This window comes from Amblyomma mixtum, chromosome 9, assembly GCF_055824585.1.
Source record: "Amblyomma mixtum isolate Tamu chromosome 9, ASM5582458v1, whole genome shotgun sequence".
In the NCBI taxonomy this organism is placed as follows: Eukaryota; Metazoa; Arthropoda; class Arachnida; order Ixodida; family Ixodidae; genus Amblyomma; species Amblyomma mixtum.
Genome location: NC_143020.1, coordinates 78,527,629 through 78,548,308, shown reverse-complemented (window position 1 = coordinate 78,548,308; position 20,680 = coordinate 78,527,629). Strand labels below are relative to the sequence as shown.

At 43.9% G+C, this 20,680-nt stretch overlaps 1 protein-coding gene across 3 annotated transcripts; it reads right to left on the bottom strand.

Annotated features, from left to right (window-relative positions):
- Positions 1 to 3,324: 3,324 nt before the first annotated feature.
- Positions 3,325 to 19,252, bottom strand: LOC149329820 (TNF receptor-associated factor 6-like). Of its 3 annotated transcripts, none has more exons than XM_089560522.1 (6): positions 18,854 to 19,249; positions 15,576 to 15,815; positions 14,384 to 14,488; positions 12,428 to 12,583; positions 10,797 to 10,919; positions 3,325 to 3,616 (listed from the first exon to the last, which is right to left on the bottom strand). In XM_089560522.1, exons 2-6 carry the CDS (start codon positions 15,798 to 15,800, stop codon positions 3,380 to 3,382), a joined length of 846 nt encoding a protein of 281 aa, XP_089416648.1. In that variant the 5' UTR covers positions 15,801 to 15,815; positions 18,854 to 19,249; the 3' UTR covers positions 3,325 to 3,379. The 3 variants fall into 3 exon arrangements, with proteins under 3 accessions (XP_089416648.1, XP_089416647.1, XP_089416649.1); XM_089560521.1 differs by lacking the exon at positions 3,325 to 3,616 and adding an exon at positions 5,978 to 9,496 and having other exon boundaries at positions 18,854 to 19,250; XM_089560523.1 differs by lacking the exons at positions 3,325 to 3,616; positions 14,384 to 14,488 and adding an exon at positions 5,978 to 9,496 and having other exon boundaries at positions 18,854 to 19,252.
- Positions 19,253 to 20,680: the final 1,428 nt, after the last annotated feature.

Sequence of the window (20,680 nt, the reverse complement as noted above, 5' to 3'; positions counted from 1 at the left end):
AGACTACAGAAGTTTTCTGTCGTAAATTCCTGTAGTGCGTTTTGACTGGGTATAATTAGGCCTCTATAAACCTGCGGACACGTTCGAACTGTTTCAACACGTTGAACCAAACGGACAACGGTGCACATATGCACAACACTTTTGCGTACCGAAAACTGGTGAAGTGTAAAACAAAACCACGCCGTGTGTTTTCAGCTTTCGCTCACAGGCATCCTTCGAGTTCTGTGTGTTGTGACTGCATGTGCTGAGACTGACCTTTTAGAGCCTTCTGCAGAGTCGGCTACCTCTTAAGATAAGAAGTTTATTTAGACACGTACAAGTGTCTAAAGTTAAATACATTTTCAGTGCGCATGAAAACTTTTTTTCCCAAAGCAAAGCGGTAAAAGTGCATACCACTAGAGCCGTCTCGCTACGCAGCCAGTGCTAAACACGTGTAATAAACTCGAGGGTTCAAGCGGTTTTAAACTGACAAGGAAATTTCGTGAATCATTCGGAGTGAAATTTTAGCATTTTTATGCATATGAGGCTCGACAAAGACACTTTTCACTCGTAAAAAAAAAACTGCTTGAGAGATCAGAATTTTTTCACTATGGACATGTGCGATTACTGCAAACAATTAGCGACTAATGCCTACTGCGACCTACTTCCTTCGAACGTTATCGCTAAAACCGAGCAATTTAAAGATTTTTTTGTTCAAGCCGGGTGACATCAAATATGCCTTGAGGATCACGATATTCGCTGAGTGAATGACAGTTTCGCATGGGGCAGGAATGTCCATTTTGCTGTTTCGACGCAAGCATTTTAGAGAAGACTACACAGTAATGGCAACATGTTTTTTTTTTGTTCCCAGGGAAGACGAAGAACTATTGGCATCTTCGGAATAAGGCAAAGAAAAAGCTCATGTTAGGCTTAAAATTCCGGATGACCGGCCTCTCACCGAAAGAGGGCAACTGAGCCAGTGTCTTTATAGCGCAATGGACTATGGCCCGAATTCTAGATCCTTGTATATAAGATTGTGTTGAATACCGCTGTCCAATTGTGATGTTAGTTCTATGGTTTCAGCGCAAGCAGGGCAACAAAATACTTGCCGCAGTGCGGCAAATTACTGGTGATATTGCTGAGAGTCAGCTGTAATATGCCCTTGAAGGTAATTTATTCCATTTTTTTATACTGCTTTCTTTGTTCAATTTATATTGACGTTTAATAAAGGTGCAGGCATCTACGGCGCCTCGTGCGCCAGTATGTTTGTTTTTTAATTCTTGCATGCATTATTGTTTTGAGGTTAAAATGAAAGCAAGAAAATGTTGCCCGCGTCTTCATCGTCTTGCATAAGGTCCTAACCCTCATAGCAGCGTTGGGAAAAAGACGAAGCATCTCCTATCGGAATAAAGAAAAAGCAAATTGTGGTGGTGGAGAGACACACTTTTCTTCAGTAATCCAGCCCACCAAGCAGTTAAACGAGAGAGCTAAGCAAAACACAATTCATTCTCCAGGTGGTTGGACGCAAGCGGTGCATAAATGAGTGATGTAGTATGTATCAAGGGAGAGAAAGCGACTGCGCGTTTAGAGTGTGGAAGTTTAACGTCCCAAAGTGAATCACGCTATGAGGGAAGCCGTACTGAAGGGCTCCGGAAATTTTGACCACCTGGGGTTCTTTAACGTGCACTGACATCGCACAGCACACGGGCCTCTAGAATTTCGCCTCCATCGAGTTCCAACCCCAACGGCCGGGATCAAACCCTTGTCTTCCAGTAGCGAAGCCCCATAACCACTCAGCGACCGCGCCGGCAGAAAGCCATTGAAGCTATTCTATGGCTTCATATATGAATTCGAGGGTCGTTTAGAAAAGTAAACATGATTTCAAGGCGTACACTGTGTTCTGAAGCTCAAAAGTAGCTGCACAGAAGCTGTATCTTTACGTTTACATTTTTCATGTCTCTCTTGAGAGGAAACAATTAGCTGCTTAATGTTATTGATGTTCCTCCGGTCGTAGCATGTAAGTAATTGGTCTATAGTTACCCCGAAGCGGTGTCTAAGTGGTTACGGTGCTCGGCTGCTGGCCCGAAAGACGGGGATTCGATCCCGGCCGCGGCGGCTGAATTTCAGTGGAGGCAAAATTCTAGAAGCCCGCGTACTGTGCGATGTGGGTACAGATTGAAGAACCCCAGGTGGTCGAAATTTCCGGAGCCATTTACTACGGCGCCTCTCATAGCCTCAATTGCTTTGGGGCTATGAGAGGCGCCAATATACCAAACCAAACCAATTGGTCTATAGTAGACGGTGCTACATTTTTATATGCAGGTGATATTTCACTGATGTTGCTGGATACTGAGGCTACAAATAAGGTGCGAACGTGTGTCACTAAGAATCATATCCGCCCATCTTATTCAAAAGAGAACGAAAATATATTCAAGCACCCAAACACGATTCATAAGGCTCTGGGTTAAATGTTACCCTATAAATTGGAAATCAAGCTTATTACCTCACACTCAGCAGTTGAACCCTTCAGCCACTCATGTACGATAAATCCGGATGGTTGATGGTTTTTTGAAAGCATCGTAAGCAAGTGGAGCAGAATGACCTTCGTCGGCCGGCATCAGAAGGTCAGAATGAATGTGACCACATTTTGTGTTTAAGAAGGTCTACCTTTGCGAATAAGTTAGAGATTATCCCGATACTTCCTTCGCTCCACATACGGGAGAAATATGAGCCTCTATGGCTTGTCTCCTGTTAATATCGGCGCTTTGTCGCATGTGCGCAATGGGTCGTTTACAGAACACCTCTTGATTCGGAATAACTATAATGTACAGGCAACTTAAACGCAAAAGAAACTAGTTTTTGCGAGAAAGAATTGTTACCGCCTGCTTAGTAGAATGCATGCAGGAAAAATAATTTTACCATAATTTTCATCTGCGAAAAAAATTCTCAGGTAGGCATTTTATACATTCGTTACTTTCCTCTAGCGATGAAATGTGCTTTGTAATCCGTAGTAGTGTTTTCGTAAGCGTTGTTCTCTGTGCGCCACCTTTAAAAAAAAGCTCACAAATTTGAAAAATTTGCCAGTTGACGATGTGAACCACTGGCCCCCAAAGTTAGATCAGACGTCTTGGGATCAGACATCTTTGAGTTTCTGATGGTTTCTTGACGGCACTTTTGGAGATTTTCGGTTTCTTATGTGAACATATTCAACTTACGCCATGCAAACGTAATGCTAGCCAGCGACGTAGCACATATGGGAAGATAAATGTTTGAAGAAGCAAGAAAGTAATTGCACAGCACATGGCTGAAACATTGAAATGGTTTAATTTTGGCTAGAAAACCATACAAGGGCAAGAAGCGCCTTTATTCTGAAGAATAACTTAACAAAGACCTGTACACGTTAACGTTTGCGGCGTTTTATATAGAGTGCAGAAAGCACAAAACCTAGAAAGGGAACTGCAAAAGAACGAATAAATGTATTAGTGTGCAGAGATGCCGCGCCAGTGTTGTTTTTAAAGATATTCAGGCATCCGAATATACTCCTTAAGAAGCGTGGAATATTAGGACTCCAGATCTTCAGAGCTCCGTCTTCAGCGTGGTCCGACGTAGGGCTAGAATCCTGATCATCCACGAGCTCCTGGAAAGAAAAAGAAAATCAGGGAGCTAGTGAAACTCTGTAAAGGAACAGCTTGGGACCTTTAACAGTTTTGAACCAAGTGTGATAACATTTTACAGAATCTGAAAACAAGTGTACCCGTCTTTGCACGCAAAGATGTGAATAATAAAAACACTTTGCTAGTAATCGCTCCATTCTATGTTTAAAATGAGTTCGTTGGCATAGCGCATTTAGCAGCCACATCACTCAAAGCGCAGGAGTAATATTCGTAGGACTTTTGAGATCGAACAAGCACAACAGGAATATAACGAAGTTTTCGGAAGCGTTTCCTATGTGCCAAATCTTTATAGCCGGCCCCTAAATAATATTATTTCAAGAAAGTACATGTTCAATCCTAACTATTACATTTCAACGACACAAAAACTTGTTTAAAGACGTTGCGAAGGAGATGCGGTTGTTTCCTTGGTTTAATACTATGACACGATGATTAATAATTTCACCAACGAATTTCGTATGCAGCAAATACGGGCCCCGTTTTGAATCACACATTTTTCACACGCCTGTGTAGCTGTACACTCAATCGTAAACACCACCTTGCAGATTTCAGCCTGTGCCCGCGCCAGTTTACGCCCCTCAAATTTCAGCTGATAAAAAACTCTGCTTAAGAGCACTTCGATGCGACACCGATGATAGCCTAGAAATATGGTTCTTTATATTGTGCGAGTATTTAGGTAACTACAGATTACAGCCAAATTTCCTTTACCGATGCGTAATCAACCAGTAATGTCTTTTAGACATGAAAAAGGGGAGATCGCATAGTCCAATCATCCTCAGCAGTAGCGTGACTGAGACTCCCGCAGGGCAAACGCCTCTCCCATACCTATCCAATTAACGTGTGCTGCACATGCCCTGGTCACCTCATCTCCCAAACTTAATCTGATCCTCCCACGTAATTTTCTCCGTCGCCTGCTACGCTTTCCTTCTCTTGGAATCCATTCCGCTGCCCTTAGTGACTATCGGTTATCTTGCCTTCGCATTCCATGCCCTGATCAAGCCCATTATTTCTATTTGATTTTGACCAGGATGTCGTTAACGTGCGTTTGTTGCCTGATCCACTGCTCCCTTCCTATCGCTTAACGTTACACATATTTTCAATAGCTCGCTCCGGTGGCATCAAATTAAGTCCAACCCGTTTTTTTAGCCTGTACGTTTCTGCCCCATACGTGAGTATTGGTAAGATTCAACTGTTATAAGCTTATCTGCTGAGGAATAATATTAAACTTTGATTCATAATCCGACAGTACATGCCAAATTCGCTCCGCACTGATCTTCTGGTTATTGGAATCCTGTGGTCCGGATATGCGGTAACTACCTGTAGTAGGAAGACGCATTTCCTACTACTTCCAGCCCCTCGCTAGCAGTCGTAAACTGATGATCGCTTCCGAGACAGCTGAACATTACTTTAGTTTTCGGCAGGTTATTTTTAGACCCACTGTTCTGCTTTGCCTGCCAAAACCATTGACTATGTTTTGTTGACTGCACATCCCCTGGGTGACTTAACAGGGCAATGTCATCAGAAGGTATTCAATAACTCTTAACCTCAACTGTTGCCAATCTAGGTTTCTGAGTACCGACTGCAAATAGGCGGTGAAGAGCATAGGAGAGGTCATGTCTTCCTGCGTGGTACCGTTCCTTATTAGAATTTTAATGCTGTCCTTATACAACTCTATGGTGGCTTTGCAGCCGTTAGATGTTTCAGTATTTTCACATAAGGCTGTTCTACGCCCCCATTCAGTAGCGCCTGCATGACTGCTGAGGTTTGGACTTAGTCTAATGCCTTTTCGTAATCTATGTAGCCTTTGTGTAGGGGATTGGTTATATTGCGCGCATTTCTGTATCACCTGATTGATAATGTAAACACCTTGTGTCTATTTTTAAAGAGCATCACAAAAACAAACCATATGCATTCTTCAGTTTCTCATCAGTGGGATTAAAGGCCACATCAGGCTAGGCGAGAGCTTAAACTAACCGCCCTTATTGTTCAGAATAGTGTACACATTTTGTTTACGTAGCCATTTGTAATTTGATGGCAAGTGGCACGCCTTTGTTTTTCTATGCTATATGTATGTATACTAGCTGGTTGGTTTTGTGATTCTTGCACTGCACACGCAAACTGCTGCAGTAAACCTCGTGTCTTGGTCCAGTAAAGCTTTAGTTAAACAGCCTCTTGTCTAAGTAACCAACCCAGAATAGTTCAAACGTCTGAGATAAATGAACTGAACACTTCGAAAGTGGACAAAATCAGACCGTGTGTGTAACACCTTAGGCACGCAAAGGGCACTGCTTGTTCATATGACCAGAGATCGGTTGTGGCAGGCTGAAAAAGCTTTTTTTGAAAACCTTATCCATACTTACTATGTATGTATTAGTGCAACTTGGGTAAATTATGGTTAGTGTAACTTCAGTGCATTAATTTGGATTTTATTGGCGGCAAGATATATCAGGATGCGCGACAGGGAGCCATGACGACAAAATTGTCCGGTGTGATGATTTTCAATGGTTCAACTGATCACGTGCGTACAATGCAAGAACATGAAATACCCAGTCCGGCCGATTACGAATATCCCGGGGTAATGAGTAAACGAAGGACACATGTAAACAGAAAAGCAACGAACATCTGTTGGGGTAAAAGGGCAAAGAAATGATGTGATAATAAAACACGGGGCATTATGGGGTACAACAAATAAGAAGTAGCTAAATATTTGGAAAAGGACACCAGTGCCGAGCCTTACTTTCGGGAATGCGGTTCTGTGCTTAAGGGCAGAAGTTCAGTCGAGATTAGAAGTAAACCAGAGAGCTGTTGGAAGATTAGCACCAGGTGCCCGCGACAAAGCCAGACACCAGGCAGTAGAAAAGGATGTGCGGTGGGTGTCGTTCGAAGCACGGGAACCTCGGAGTAAATTATGTTATGGAGAACGCCTCGGGAAACTGGTTGACAACATGTGGGCAGCTAAGATTTTTAAATACTTCTATAGAAAGATCATCGACTCGTAGTGGCGGAAAAGGACTAGGAAGCTAACCAATAAGTATGCAGGACACAAGCACGGAAATATAGCTTTAAACGATAAGTAAAGAAAAGCGTAAGGTAATAACTGGATTAATTCAGAGGAAAAAAAGCTGTGTGTAGAATTATATCGAAATCGGAAAAGGGCAGATCAGGAAAGAATCGTTCTTTGATAACTCTTTGAAGCCAGATCAGTGTGCCTCAGAACACGCAGCTACAAAAAGAAACTTAACCAAGAAGATGACGCATGTGCTGCGCGTGGGACATCTGTAGAAAGAAAAATTGAACAATTCATACTCGAATGTGGTGGTATTTATCCGGGTGTAGATGAAGGCAGTCAATTTTCCTGTGGCCCTAGGGTTCATAGATAATGACCATGTGAGTGAATCTGCGGTTGATGCTAGCAAAGAGGTATTGGAAGCTTGGCGGTTCAACAGCAGAGAGGTGACTCAAGGTTAGAAGTGTAGCACTATAAAATATATTAAAAAAAATGAGAATCATAAGACAAATTGATAGTGCCGTTAAATAAAAAAGGGGAATTAACCGAGCATGGTCCGTCTGCCCGACCGTCAACACAGAAATGTTATTCACCGAGAATCTGATACCATCCTCCTGGAGACGAACGTTGGATTAAGCTGCTTATATGCGTGCATGTAAAACCAGGTGATATCTGCAGCACACCATGTCTCGCCGCGTTGGTTAGCTTTTCGCGCGTTGTAGAGGCTTTTTTAATCGTTGTTCTATACGACAGTGTCCAGGAACAGCAAAATGCACTGAAGTCCCAAATCTAACTCTTCTACATGAATCGCGACTACTTTGCACCCGCACCTTGAGGTGCATCGTATTTTGTTTTGTGCAAGACAATGGCGGGCACCGAAACTCGTTGAAGAACTCTGGGACACCAGTGCTATTTTGTGAAACAGAACACTCAGACATGCGCACCATCAATGAAAATGTTGCTGTGTATGGCTTTGTCCTCTTTCGCTCGTACACAAACGTGATGTTTTTGTGACTCCTAGTAAGAGTGGGACGCGCGGTAAGCCATCATCAACAGCCTTTAAAGACATATGAGACCGTTTTTATTTAAAAACTGATGACAGTGACGTATTGAACTCGATAGTAGTGTGTACATTTAGTAGTTTCTGATATAGCCACTTCTGATCAGAAAGTATGCCCGTCTACTAATGATTTAGAGCCTGCCTATTTGTTGGTGAGAATGTTATACCTACCGAAAGTATTGAGACCAGTCATCGTCACGACCTTTACTAACCTGACATTCAAGACGCTGGCATGCCAGCAAAAGAGCACAAAGGACTGGTTTTGAGCCTCTTGCAATGCGTCTCGACTCGGTGCCTGTGGAACGGCACTCGGAGTGATAAAAAGAACGTCGTTGGTGTCCTATTGCGACCACGAAAATGAAATGGAACATTTTTTTTTTCGGGTAAAATCAGGTAGCGAGAATGTTTTACTTTGAAGAATAGCGGAAGTTTCAGAAAGCACTAACTCTGTTGGCTTCGCTTTTGAATGAGTCAAAAAGAGGTGGCTTCAAATATGATTAATATAGAATTATGTCAGAGTTTATTGCAGTTTCCTTTTAGATGGTTGGGTTGCCATCAAGAGCAGATTAAGTAAGCAAGGCTAGATTGGCCAGCGAGAGCTCAAATGATACTGTATGCACATTACATAGTTCAGAAGTCAATTTGAGCTTGCAGAACGTCATATTACTCGGCTAACGCCTCTTAAAGGTGGGATGCATACGCGTCTTTCGCGCTGGCGTATGCTTGTGCTAGGCATAGAATTTTTTTATCCGCCGTTTTTGGTATCAGGTGATACTTGGAAAGAACAAACTGCAGTATCCTTTTGTTTGGAGGTCAGCGAAAACTAGTCGCCATATTCGCTTCTACAACACCACTGAAAGCTGCGATCTGCATTCAACGCAGCGCCGGATCCATATCAGCAGCTTCTCCTGTCCTCAATGTGTCGTCACAACCTCTTGACCATTCAAAAGACGCGCCGTGATGCACAGTGTGGCCCGCGGCGCCGACTGCATACTTCTGCTAAAAACAGACTATTCGTGCTTGTTTTTGCACAATTTGGGCTTGATATTTGAGTATGCAACCTTAAAAACTAAGACGCTGCTGCAAGCTCAATTTTCAGAAAAAGTGATTTAGTGACTGATTAATAGACAGATAAGAAGGAAAGCAATTTTGATCGGGTGTCATGATGAATACAAAGCGCATTTTCACAACGTCATCAGAACAGCAATTTCAAACTTTATTTGCAAAATTTTAAAACACCGGTGTACTCAGTTTCCTCGGCACAGAGAGAGTGCGAATTAAAAACAAGTTCGCAATGCTTGTTGCAGCACGTAGCCGTGAAGCCTCCGTTTCACCAGTGGTGTCTTGCATTTCCGATGCGCAAACTTCGACTTAAACTATACAGTCAATGGGCCTGTTTTATTTTTATCTCTAGCGCTTAGTATCACGCACTTCTGTCGAGTGAGCTAACTGCAAAGGTGGAAAGTGTTCTTCACTGTAGCTAAAAAGTCTTTCACTGAAGAAGAACTAGTAAAAGCCACGGGCTTGGCGATCACGACACACTGCTTCATTCGAGGGATTCCGTGACAAAAATACGAGCGGGAAAACGGCACAAAAAAAAAACAATTTGAATACGCTCCACAATGCATATGTTGCCCTCCTTGCTATCCGCATAGCGAACGCAAAGCAGGCAAAGGAGAAGAAGAGAAGGCAGCAAAAACAAAGCATTGCTTTCTGGATACACCTTGGCGATCTCTCCAGCTGAGTCCTTACAGGACTAGATGCTGCTGCGGCTGTGAGCTGCGCCGAGACGTGCCGAAAAGAAAAGAAAAAAAAATGAAAATTGGAACGAACGGAGTGAAATCTTGTCCACTCACGTTAAAAAACAGTTCAAATATATGACTCATTGGGTTCTAAGATGCCACCGCGCACAAAAAAATTTATTCTTAGTGACACCTGAACCACAAATGCGTTGAAATTTGCAGCAATTAATATTACGAATGTACTTGGTTAACGCCGCGCAATTATTGTTTTACAGCCATCCATTAAGTTTTCAGCTGCCCTCGCAGGCGTGGTAAACACCTTCGGGTTCGCAGCGAGAATTAGGCAAAAACGGCAGAACCGTTACTTCACCAAGCCTTACTTCATTAAGATCCGCTTGTTTTCTGCATTCTTGGAATGCTCGGGTACATGGTATTTATCTATAGCGGTTAAAAATGCCGCAACGAGCCAATGCGGTGCAGGAAAACCTTCGGGAGCATTAGAACGCGGAACGCAAAACTTCAGTTTACGACCGTCATCCATGGTACAGAAATACGAAGAAAATGAAATACTTCATTAAGAGATTGGGTTGGTATGCCTTGGACATCGTTTCGCGACACTATTCGTGTCGCTTCGCATAGGCGTTCGGGAAATGTTAAGCAGGAATAGCAGATTCGCAACCAAAAAACGCGCTTCTCGGTTTACCAACACGTGCTCTGCATTTGGATGTCTTCTAGAATGCGAGCTAACGGTAAAATAAATACGAAACCTTTAAAGCGTAAGACCGAGAGTGTGGACTTGTTATTGTTATTTAACATAACTGTAACACTTTAGCAACGCATAAGTGAAAAGCTCCCCTGAAGAACCTTTCTCCAGCCACATGGTTGCTCTTTCCGGAATGAACTGCATTGATTCCGTTATCGAGAAGTCAGTGAACCGCATGGAAAATTTCCTCAGCGCACTGTGCAAATCAGTTGTGCCTGTGATCGTATGGAAACTGTGGTTATTACTGGAAGTGAAGACAGGGCGGTAATTTCTAAGAGGTGGATAAGCATATTTTCATAATATTTGATGCATCAATCAGTTCCTACTTTAGCGGTGTGCAGTTTATAGATGTGGGAAGTCGAAATAAACTTGAGGGTACATATTAGACAAAGAGCTCAAAGCAAGCCATAATTCTCATGTATTGCTCCTGAAGTTTTCCGGGTATGTTCCGTGTGATAGATGCTATCAAAGTGCACTTCGCGCCACAAAAAGTGGTCCTACAGTGCACACACAAGGAATTTTGTTTCGGTAGCTCATGCCAAGAACAACATGAAAGCATAGCTCGCATACTTACGTCAACAGAAACACTTTTTTTCGGGTGGGGCGGTGTCACCACTGGTGAGCTGCTTGAGTAAGACTGCTGTCGGCTTTCCGGTCTCACGGCGTATGGATTCTCAGCACATACTGCCTCGTGCATCTGAAAATTCCGCGCCACAAGGATGTTAACTCGCGAAATCCGACATACTTCCTCACATAACGCTTATGGTCCTCAAGTACGCCGATATACTTTAGGCTGTATTTTGAGGTCTGCACCATAGGAATTTCATTTTCTCTAGAAGGACTGCAAGTCACGCTCTCAACTATCACTATTGGTATATGGGATTTAGTTGCTTCAAAGCTGCACATGCGCAATGACAGACACTGCAGAGAAGGGTTCCAGAATAACATCGAACACCTGGGGCTCATCAACGTACATTTCATAGCAGACGTGCGTTCACGGATTTTGCTTCCACCCGAGGCACCATCTCCACGCCCAAACTACAGACCAATGTTTGCACCACGATGACTGCCAAAAATTACAGTAAGGATTCTCGAGTTCTGTTCTGAATCAAGAAGATGATTTCGGTTTTAGGGGGTTTAACGTCCCAAAGCGACTCAGGCTATGAGAGACGCCGTAGTGAAGGGCTCTGGAAATTTCGACCACCTGGGGTTCTTTAACGCGCACTGACATAGCAGAATACACGGGCCTCAAGAATTTCGCCTCCATCGAAATTCTATCGCCGCGGCTGGGTTCGAACTCGCGTCTTTCGGGTCAACAGCCGAGCACCATAACCACTGAGCCACCGCGACGGCCTGAATCAAGGAGAGACTGCTGGTGAGAGCATACTTAAGAAAATTAAAGACTCTGACCACTTTTTATCAATATACGCCCTGCTTGTACAACCGGCGCGATATTGCAGGACAAATTTCCCCTAACGGAAGTTTCCAGCAGATAGGAATATCGTCGCATGCAGGATTCAGCCCGGCTTTCTGAGTGTCAGTATGTTGGAGGAAGGTAGCTTCTAATTTCTGCCACTCCAACAGCCTAAGTATCAGTACCGTATGATCCAGATGACAATTGCATATTTCTTTAGTTAGATTGCGAATAAACCAGCGGTAACGAAGAAACAGGATAGCATGGGAGATATCATAAACATGAAGATTTGTTGCTTATTCGCTCTTTGATTCGACAGGATAGATACCACCAAATGACACGCAGTGCCGATGTTTTTATTCCTGGGGAAGTAGAGCGATAAATACATATACACTTTATTATCTTCCTTACTAACCATTCAGTGAATAGCTATCTAGATCCTCCCGGAGGTCAAGCTTGATTAGAGATTCGTGCTTGAGTGGCTTGTCATGTAGGAGGTAATAAAAGAAACGTTTTGATAAATCAGAATATAGCGAAGACATTAATTATTTCTGCGGAGTATCGCGGACGTGCGGTTTTTCAAGCATGTATGCGATAAATAATCAGTGCAGCGGAAATTAAAAAAGACGCCAAGGCTACCTATCAAGCCTGAAGCAAAACAAGGTTATGGGCATCTACTTTGTGTTTTTTTTATGAATTACTGGAGAGAACCGTACAAATGACGAGCCGTTATAAACCGATGCAAGCCTGCTCAACCTGTCTGAACTGAGTAGACAACGATACAAACGTACCTGAAGATCTATTTGTGGGAACGCGGTTACACAGTAGCAGCATTGCACAATTTTACGAGGACACTTGATGCTATGCTGCTTCCAGTTGACTCCTTTTATGTGGTGTTGACATTGTCTGCATAATAGTTTTGTCTTTTCGCACTTGAGGAAGTGATCCTGGAAGGAAATATTATAGTCATGATTGAAAAATGTACATCCTGCAAACGACCTCATACATATTTCACCGCTCAGCTTCTCCCATGTTCGATTGATAAGTAATTTACTCAGTCTCCTCTAGTTAGCCTTATCCCGTCCTACCGATGGCCTGCCTGAAATACGAAGCCTTAGCGTAGTATGTCTAATCGTCACGAATTGTTGTTATTCTTTTAAAAATGCCAACAACTTAATAAAGTGGTGCTGACGTAGGCAACCTTTGGCGTTATAATTATTCCACAGCACGCTTAAGAACTGCTGTTGTCCACCGTTTCGGTGCCGCTAAACGCGAGAGGAAATTCTGAGCCATCATGGGCGCGCTTTCAGCTGATAACATTGCTTGTAAAGCGCTATCTATTTGGTCCCTTGAGCAGATGCACGCCACATATGGCTTCGCCAGCGTGCGAAAGCGCATGCATGTAAGTGCTGGCAGGCAGTGTGAAGCGTTACGGGTTCGCCAAAAAAAAAATTGTGTTTTGGGTTTAATGGGGCAGCTGAAGAAATGATGGCTCCTCTCTAAAGGCTGTGTGTTAGGGCACCGGACTTAAGGAGACCAATTCAATGCCAGGCTTCCTATGATCATTCATGAAAACAGTTCGAGTAACATGAAAACAGTTTCATTTTACGTGCAAAGTTCGGCGGTTCTGGTGGACTCCTACCAAAACAGGAAGACACTCGCTTCAGAATCTAGCAGTTCAAGTGGTTAATCTTATAGTAATGCTAACCACAGCTGCTCGAAAACAGCCTAGTAAATATTTATAACAAAAAAGACGCTTTTGACGGCGTCATTTGGGTGTTCATAATCGTGGGTGGTATATATACATTCCCTTAAATTAACGTGGCTATGATATTCCTCTAGCCATTTATGCAAATCACACACTGGTAAGGAAGATGCATTTCGACTTCTTTCCGGGGGTGTGCAATATTCCGTTTATAAAACAGAAGCCACGCAGCATCCACATTTATAGCATTAGTCATTTTAGTCTTTATAATGAGCAACTAATTCCACAATAACAACCACCTGGGCACCGCAAAAACATCCAAAAAGGAAAGCTATACAGCTTTCAAGGAAACTTTATGACAGCGAGAACATTGTACGTTTTGACCAGGGTACAACAGAGTCCGGAGCCAACGCATACCCCGGGCAATCTCTCTAGCAGCTAAACTAACAAGGCCTGCTACGATGGTATGCAGGAGCGATTTGATAGACAGCTCAAAGTCGAATGCTGTTAGTTCCACTCGTTACAAAGAACCACTTGTGTGTACTAGATTAGCAATAGAAAACAAATGAGCTCTCAGAACCCACGCAAGCACAGCCATGCGGCTACATTCTACGTTTATTTTATCCGAATTTCTCCCTGAGCAGAGCGTACCATATGATTTCCATATTGTCGAAGCTGATCAGAAATTACAGTCACTGAATTCAAACATGTTAGAATTGGCGAGTGAAGGTGAAAAAAAAAGTGCAATTTTTAACCGGTACTGTACTGAACGCAAAAAGAATATGTTCTTCTGTAACAAAAATACAAAAACTTCGTGATCTGATTAATCAAATGCATTTCGGATAGCCTTGCAGCACCCTGTCCATTTACATGCTGCTGTGCAATGTGGACCAGCGAGAACGATGGTAGGCTAACATAGATGAAGAGTAAGATTAATGGTTGTATATATAGCGTGCAAGTGCATAGTAGAATAAAGAATAAAATACACGGCTCGCATCGCGACGACGTCAAAAAATGGCGCCGTATATTAAAGAATGGTTACCTCTATTGTCCGTAAAGGAGAGTAAGCCGTGCAGCCAAGCTCCTCGTTAGGGCAGAACACCACTTGGTCTTTTATAATTTGGATAATATCGAATGCTTCGTGGAGCTGAAAACGGATAAATAAATCACATTTTTCTCTTGAAAAACATTGCTAGGTTCCGAAAGTATGTGGTAAAGTTCAAATTCGCAATACTAGAAACAGAAACATAACAGATCACGAAAGCCAACAGCCAATAGTTGTGCCTCTCGAGTAAGGACTCCAACCACCGTTCATGTGTTGGGGCGCATGGGTTTCATTTCAATAATTTAGCACAACGAAGAACACAAAATGCATTGCGCATGAATTGTTTGGCCAAAGAAAATAGGAGTTGTCTCAGGAGTAAGATGCCAAAGTACATAACAAACAACTTAGGGGAAGTCTCATCGGTTCATTGAGCTGTTTTTCTGATGGTAATGAATTTTTGTGGCGCAAGGACACCTATGGCCAAAGAGTTCAATGTAAGAAGATTTTTTTCTTTGACTCAATATGAGGTAAAGACCCCTTTCCCAATGGGTCTTGAGAGGCCCAGCACCACTCCAAAGAAGCCGAGCCCCGGACAGGGGAAAGTTTGCACCCATTGCATCAACAGTGGGTACCCGGTGGCACTGGGGATCGAACTCCGCGCCTTCCGCATGCGAGGTGGGTGCTCGAACCATTAGGACACCGCTCCCTCTGACCACTTTTGCACTAGACACACACCTTGAACATCTGACCACCGGTATGAGTTATGAAGAAATTAAGTGCATCGATGCCCATGCACAGGTTCGGTTTGGTTTATTGGGGTTTAACGTCCCGAAGCAACTCAGGCTATGAGGGATGCCGTAGTGAAGGGCTCCGGAAATTTCGCCCACCTGGGGTTCTTTAATGTGCACTGACATCGCATAGCACACGGGCCTCTGGAATTTCGCCTTCATCGAAATTCGGCCGCCGCGCTCGGGATTGAACCCGCGTCTTTCGGGTCAGCAGCCGAGCGCCGTAACCACTGAGCCACCTCGGCGGGGCCCATGCACATGTTCATAGAATATACATAGCAGCAATAAAAAGATAAAAAAGGACTGGTAGCACACTGGGCCTCAAGCACAGAAATTGCTGAAGAGCAAAGATTTCTAAGCAGCTCCTTCCGCCTTCGCAAGAACCAGCAAAGAAGGCACACCTGATCCAAGGGGACGTCCCTGTCCTCGTACCTGCAGAATATCACAGCGGCCGGACTTTGCATAGCAACGCATACGTTGCAAAACGCATGTCCTTGCTCGTCCTGGTACATTTCCATCGAAAGCATGCCGCACGTTGAACACATCACACGACGCGGGAGCTCGTCGGCGAATCGCACTTTCCGAGTGCCTCCCGGCAAATCTCGGTAGTCCACATCGGCTCCCATTGGTGCTTAGTAGAACTGCAGGTCAAAAGCGGTAACATGACGTTAATCAAGAAATGTTAATCCTCATCGACATCGACATTACTGCGCAGTGGAGGTAACCGGTAAGCGTATTATTTTCATTATCTGGCCCGCAGTATATTATAATACCGCAGTATAATCACCACCTGTTTACAGGACATGTTCCAAGGCCTCGATTGGAAAGAGTTAGGGATAAGAGTTAATATAGAACACCTAAGCAATTTGTGATTCGCTTATGACATTGCCTTGCTAAGTTATTCAGGAGATTAGCTGCAAAGCATGATCAGTGAGGTGGACAGGCAGAGCAGAACAGTAGGTCCTAAATTTAACATGCAGAAAACCAAGGTAATGTTCAAAATTATCGAAAAGAACAACAGTTCAAAATTGATGGCGATGTGGTGGAAGTGGCAAGTGAATACGTCTACTTAAGACAGGTAGTGGCCGCCGATTTGCATCATGAGAGGAAAATAACGAGCAGAAACAGAATGAGGTGTAGAGCATATGGCAGGTTCTGTCAGATCATGAATGGCATTGTACCAATATCCCTCAAGAGAAAAGTTTACAGCAGGTGTATCATACCGACGCTCACCTATAGGGCAAAAACAGTAAGGTTAACGAAAAGAAGGTTCGACTTAAGTTGAGGAGAACGCAGCGAGCTATGGAAAGAAAAATGACAGCTGTAACGCTAAGAGTCTGTAAGCGGGCGGAGTGGGAGAGGGAACAAACACGGGTTAATGACATCCTAGTCCCAATCAAGGTGAAGAAATGGGCTTGGGCTGGACATGTAATGCGAAGGCAAGATAACCGCGGGTCCTTAAAGGGGACGGGGTGTATTTAAGCGTAGCAGGGGGCTGCAGAATGTTAGATGGGCGGATGAGATTAAGTTTGCGGGAATATGGTGGCCGCAGCTTGCAAAAGACAGGGTTAATCGGAGATACATGGGAGAGACATTTGCCCTGCATGGGGAGTAGTCAGGTTAGTGATGATTATATCATAATATACTTAAAAGCTGTTGGTAGCGGCCGGTGTCATTGTCTGGTGCGCACACGCCGTGATGTAACTTTGCTGGTAAGTTAAAGCACAGTGAAACATAGTGAACGCTTGAATACGACAGCAACTGAATGGACGCTCATGTGATAGGGTGCGTGCGCCACGCGTTAACATGTAGCCGCTATATCGCGCAGTGCTTAAAAAATCAACCCAGTTAGACCACTATTTTACTGTCGTTTTACTGTGTTAATTCAATGAAGATAGTCGTTGCTCGAAGACTTGGTGAAGAAGTTAGATTGTTTTCGGAAAGAATATTTGGAGAACTACGGACAAACAGAAAATGCTTTGGGGGACACTCAAATTTTCCTTGAGAGTGTTTTGTAGAGTTGCCATGCCCCGGATTGTGAACCAAGGGAGAGATGTAGGATCCCAGCACGTCATTATGCAGTTTTTCTTTAAGCGAAATTTCTTCACTTTGATATCACCAGCCTCTCCGCCACACACACTTTTCCTGCAACAACTATGAGAAACGCCAGGTTTCCGGTCGAACGGGAAGATAAACGCTATCGCCTTAGGGTAAGAACTTTCGCGTCTGTTATTACACAAAGCTCCAATAGAATCGAGAATGTAGCAGGCACAACGTAGAACGTGTATATCTTTATATGTAAGAGCTAGATTTATAGGCTAAGATGCATTTTGAAGAGCACTCAAGACAATGAACGGCCTCACAGCCATTCTTTACATGCTCGGCGTTTTCATGCTGCAGCGCGCATAAAATGGTCTCGCCGCCGCCAAGAAACCCACAGATGATATCCTGTCGATAAGAAAAAAACGCAATGACCACCAGACATCACTGAGCGTTAAACACGGGCAAAGCAAGATACTGGTTTGGTCGACAAAAAGCTTTCCCTTCGATGAGTCTTAAAAACTGTTTGCCTCCGTGTCGTCTCAAAGTATTCCCGAGAGCGATCGGGCTTCTTAAATGCTTTCAGCGCTAGGCTAAGCCGCCTCATTAGTAAGTTTTTTTTTTCTGTGCCTGAATGTATGTCCCAAACGTTGTGCTCTCTTCTATGTCGTCCAGCTTTTTATTTTGTCCAGTGCCTGCGCATATTTAAAATATTTTGTTCAGTGCATTCGGATATTTAAAACATTCGTAGTAAGTAACGAGCACGATTTATTTTCATACTATAAGGCAGTTGAAGCTCCCACCTAATTTCCCATAATTGGCTTAGGGCTACAACAGCTGGATTCACAAGAAAATCGCACGTATCAACACTTCTCGGTAGCAGCGCACATACAGCGTGATCTTTGCGGAAAATGCGAGTTTACGCACATTATGTACACAATCACTATTTACTGCCCCGGATACTCAGCATGCACATTTCGACATGATGGGTGAGAAAATGATACGTGAGGGCAAGAAAGACGGCGCATGCCGCTGCCCGTCGAAATAACACAAACGCTCGATCGCACTATTTGGACTGACATCGCCGATGATTTCTTGCCGGTGAGCCCGAGTCTACCGCCCACCATCGCCAGCCCCTACAAACATACCCCGCCGCATGGTCTCAAAACCAGCAACTAGCGCTCCGTCCAAGCTACTCGCTGGAGCGTTTACGTCAAGCCTGCGGGCTGTGGTGCATTGTCGCAATTACTCCTGGATTTCACGACGCCATCTATAGAACAACATCATCATGTGACGGAATAAAATGGCAAAGAAAGGCCCGAGAATCCGAGGTGAATAAGATTAAGATTTTTTCCTTTAGGAAATGATTACATTGTTGCCGACTGCACTTTTGAAGAATTAGTATGGAAATTTGAAAGGAACCATTATTTAAAACCGCTTGATTTTTAAAACGAACGCAACAAAGTTAACTTTTCTACATTCTCAGCCTTCGCTTTAAACAAAAGTGCAAAATGAGGAAAATTCTAGCGTGCCCACAGCAAATGCCCGCCATGCACAACTTTACGAACTTATTGCGCCATGAAGGCTGAAATTGAGCTATATTAGCGTTCCACTTGACATAGAAGGAACTGAAACGTACCTTGACTGCAGAAACACACCCTGCGATTGAAGGGAATCCAGCGAGTGCAGCGCAAAAAAAAAAATACTTTCGAGCTTCGTTTAGCCTTGTCAAGCTGAGCTGAACCCGTGCATACACCGCCTCATGGAAGCCATCCAAAAAGTTGCTAGGCGACCACACACAGCGATATCACGCCTTGTGGCCGCGCTGATAGCGCCCGAGAACGAAGGTCAAACACCGATTCTGCCCTCCGACGGGAGACTAGCACCGAGCGGATGCGTGCGCGCCGACAGTCGCTGAAGGGGCGGAACTGATGTCCCTGCTATCGCATAGCTGCCCGAGCAAAAGCTGTCATAGAGCTAGCAAAAAGGCAGGCGGCAGCGAAGTGCCTCGTGCCGACAACAGCGCCTTCGTGCGGATGAAAACTCACCAAAACACGTCATGATATTATACCGGGCATGAATAGACATGTCTTGCGCTGATAATCTCGGGCGGTCTTGCTTCGGTGAAACGATTATGTGTAGTTTTATTTGGCCGGATAAAATAACATAACACAAGCTGAAGAGACGTTTCGTAGTCTAATTCATTTATAACTCGTATCTTAAAGATCTCATGCAGACTCCTTGATTCGACATTGGGGACACAACTGCTTATATTGAATGGTGCGTCTTTTTATGTGGCGTGTCTTTGGAGCGCATTAAAAACCCAACTTTGTACCTCATTACAGCACAGCCATGGTAAAAAACACATCTCGCATTGTTTAACATAAGCCATTTTTTTTAATCTCCTCGTTCTACTTAATATGACTACGCTTTTTCGAAGTGTGCTTTTTATGCCAAAAAAAAAAATAGGCTTTTGACGCTGGTTTACAAATGTCGAGTGAAGTGCTTTCAGTTGTCACTAGATGGCGCGGCCTTATTCATCTAGCCTTATTCATCCATTCATTCTTCTAGGGTGCTTCATGACCAGCGTTGCTTTAAGGGCGAAAACACCGCTCACGACAGCGCCATATTGGGTCTCAAATTACTGTCCGGCAGCATTAAGCACACCGCGGCGGCGAGCCGTTTTGAAGAAAAACCTACACATACCCCATGAAATTGAGCGAATTTGGTGTCCTTCCAGGGCAGCGTGGTACTATAGATTGTTTGAACAGCGAATATGAGTTAATCACGCTAAAGTATATCATCTCTCGCCGCTAATCTGCCGAGGAACTCGACGCCTTGCGAACTGTCGCTACGTTCACACATCGGGAATGGCATACTCTAGTGTTATCTGTTGACCTGGACATATTTCATTATTTTTCCAACAAGCAAGATTACTCATTTCGAGCTGCATTTGCATATTTGACAAAGACTGCCACTCAGACAGCTTGTTCGTAATGAAATCAAGTACGAGAAGTCGCCTTTGACGGCTTCTAAAATTTCTGTAATTATCAGGATGCAAAGTTGAAGTTATTCGTTATTGTTCTCGAATGCATGCATTTAGCATGCCTTATCTCCCATACTTCGGAACTTCGTTTCCAGCCATCTCGTTTGACCTGCGATTCCCACTTTTTTTCTGCGCACGCTGTCCCGGGCAAAGCAAAATAGCCGCTCTCCTTTTCTAGTATGGGCTAAACACCCGGAAACACGACTGCCCTTCCCAGCTTGATTTCCTAGCTCACTTCAAGCTTCAAGCTCACTTCAAGCAAAGGGGCGTTGCCCAGTGGGAAAAAATCATGCACTTGCATTTTTCTAGCGTTCCCCGCCACCTTTCTTCTCCCGATTAGGGACTCGATGTTACGCGTCGCAGCCCTTTTTTTCCCCGATTACAGCCGTCACGGTACACATCGCACCTTCAGCACCACGT

Excerpts from the sequence above, each read along its gene's own strand:
- LOC149329820 (XM_089560521.1), bottom strand. The coding sequence starts at position 15,800 with ATGGGAGCCGATGTGGACTACCGAGATTTGCCGGGAGGCACTCGGAAA. Across the intron at positions 12,584-14,383 it reads CTCCTTTACGGACAATAGAG|GATCACTTCCTCAAGTGCGA; the intron begins GTAACCATTCTT and ends ATTTCCTTCCAG. Across the intron at positions 9,497-10,796 it reads AAAAAAGTGTTTCTGTTGAC|CTCACAGCCGCAGCAGCATC; the intron begins GTAAGTATGCGA and ends GTCTCGGCGCAG.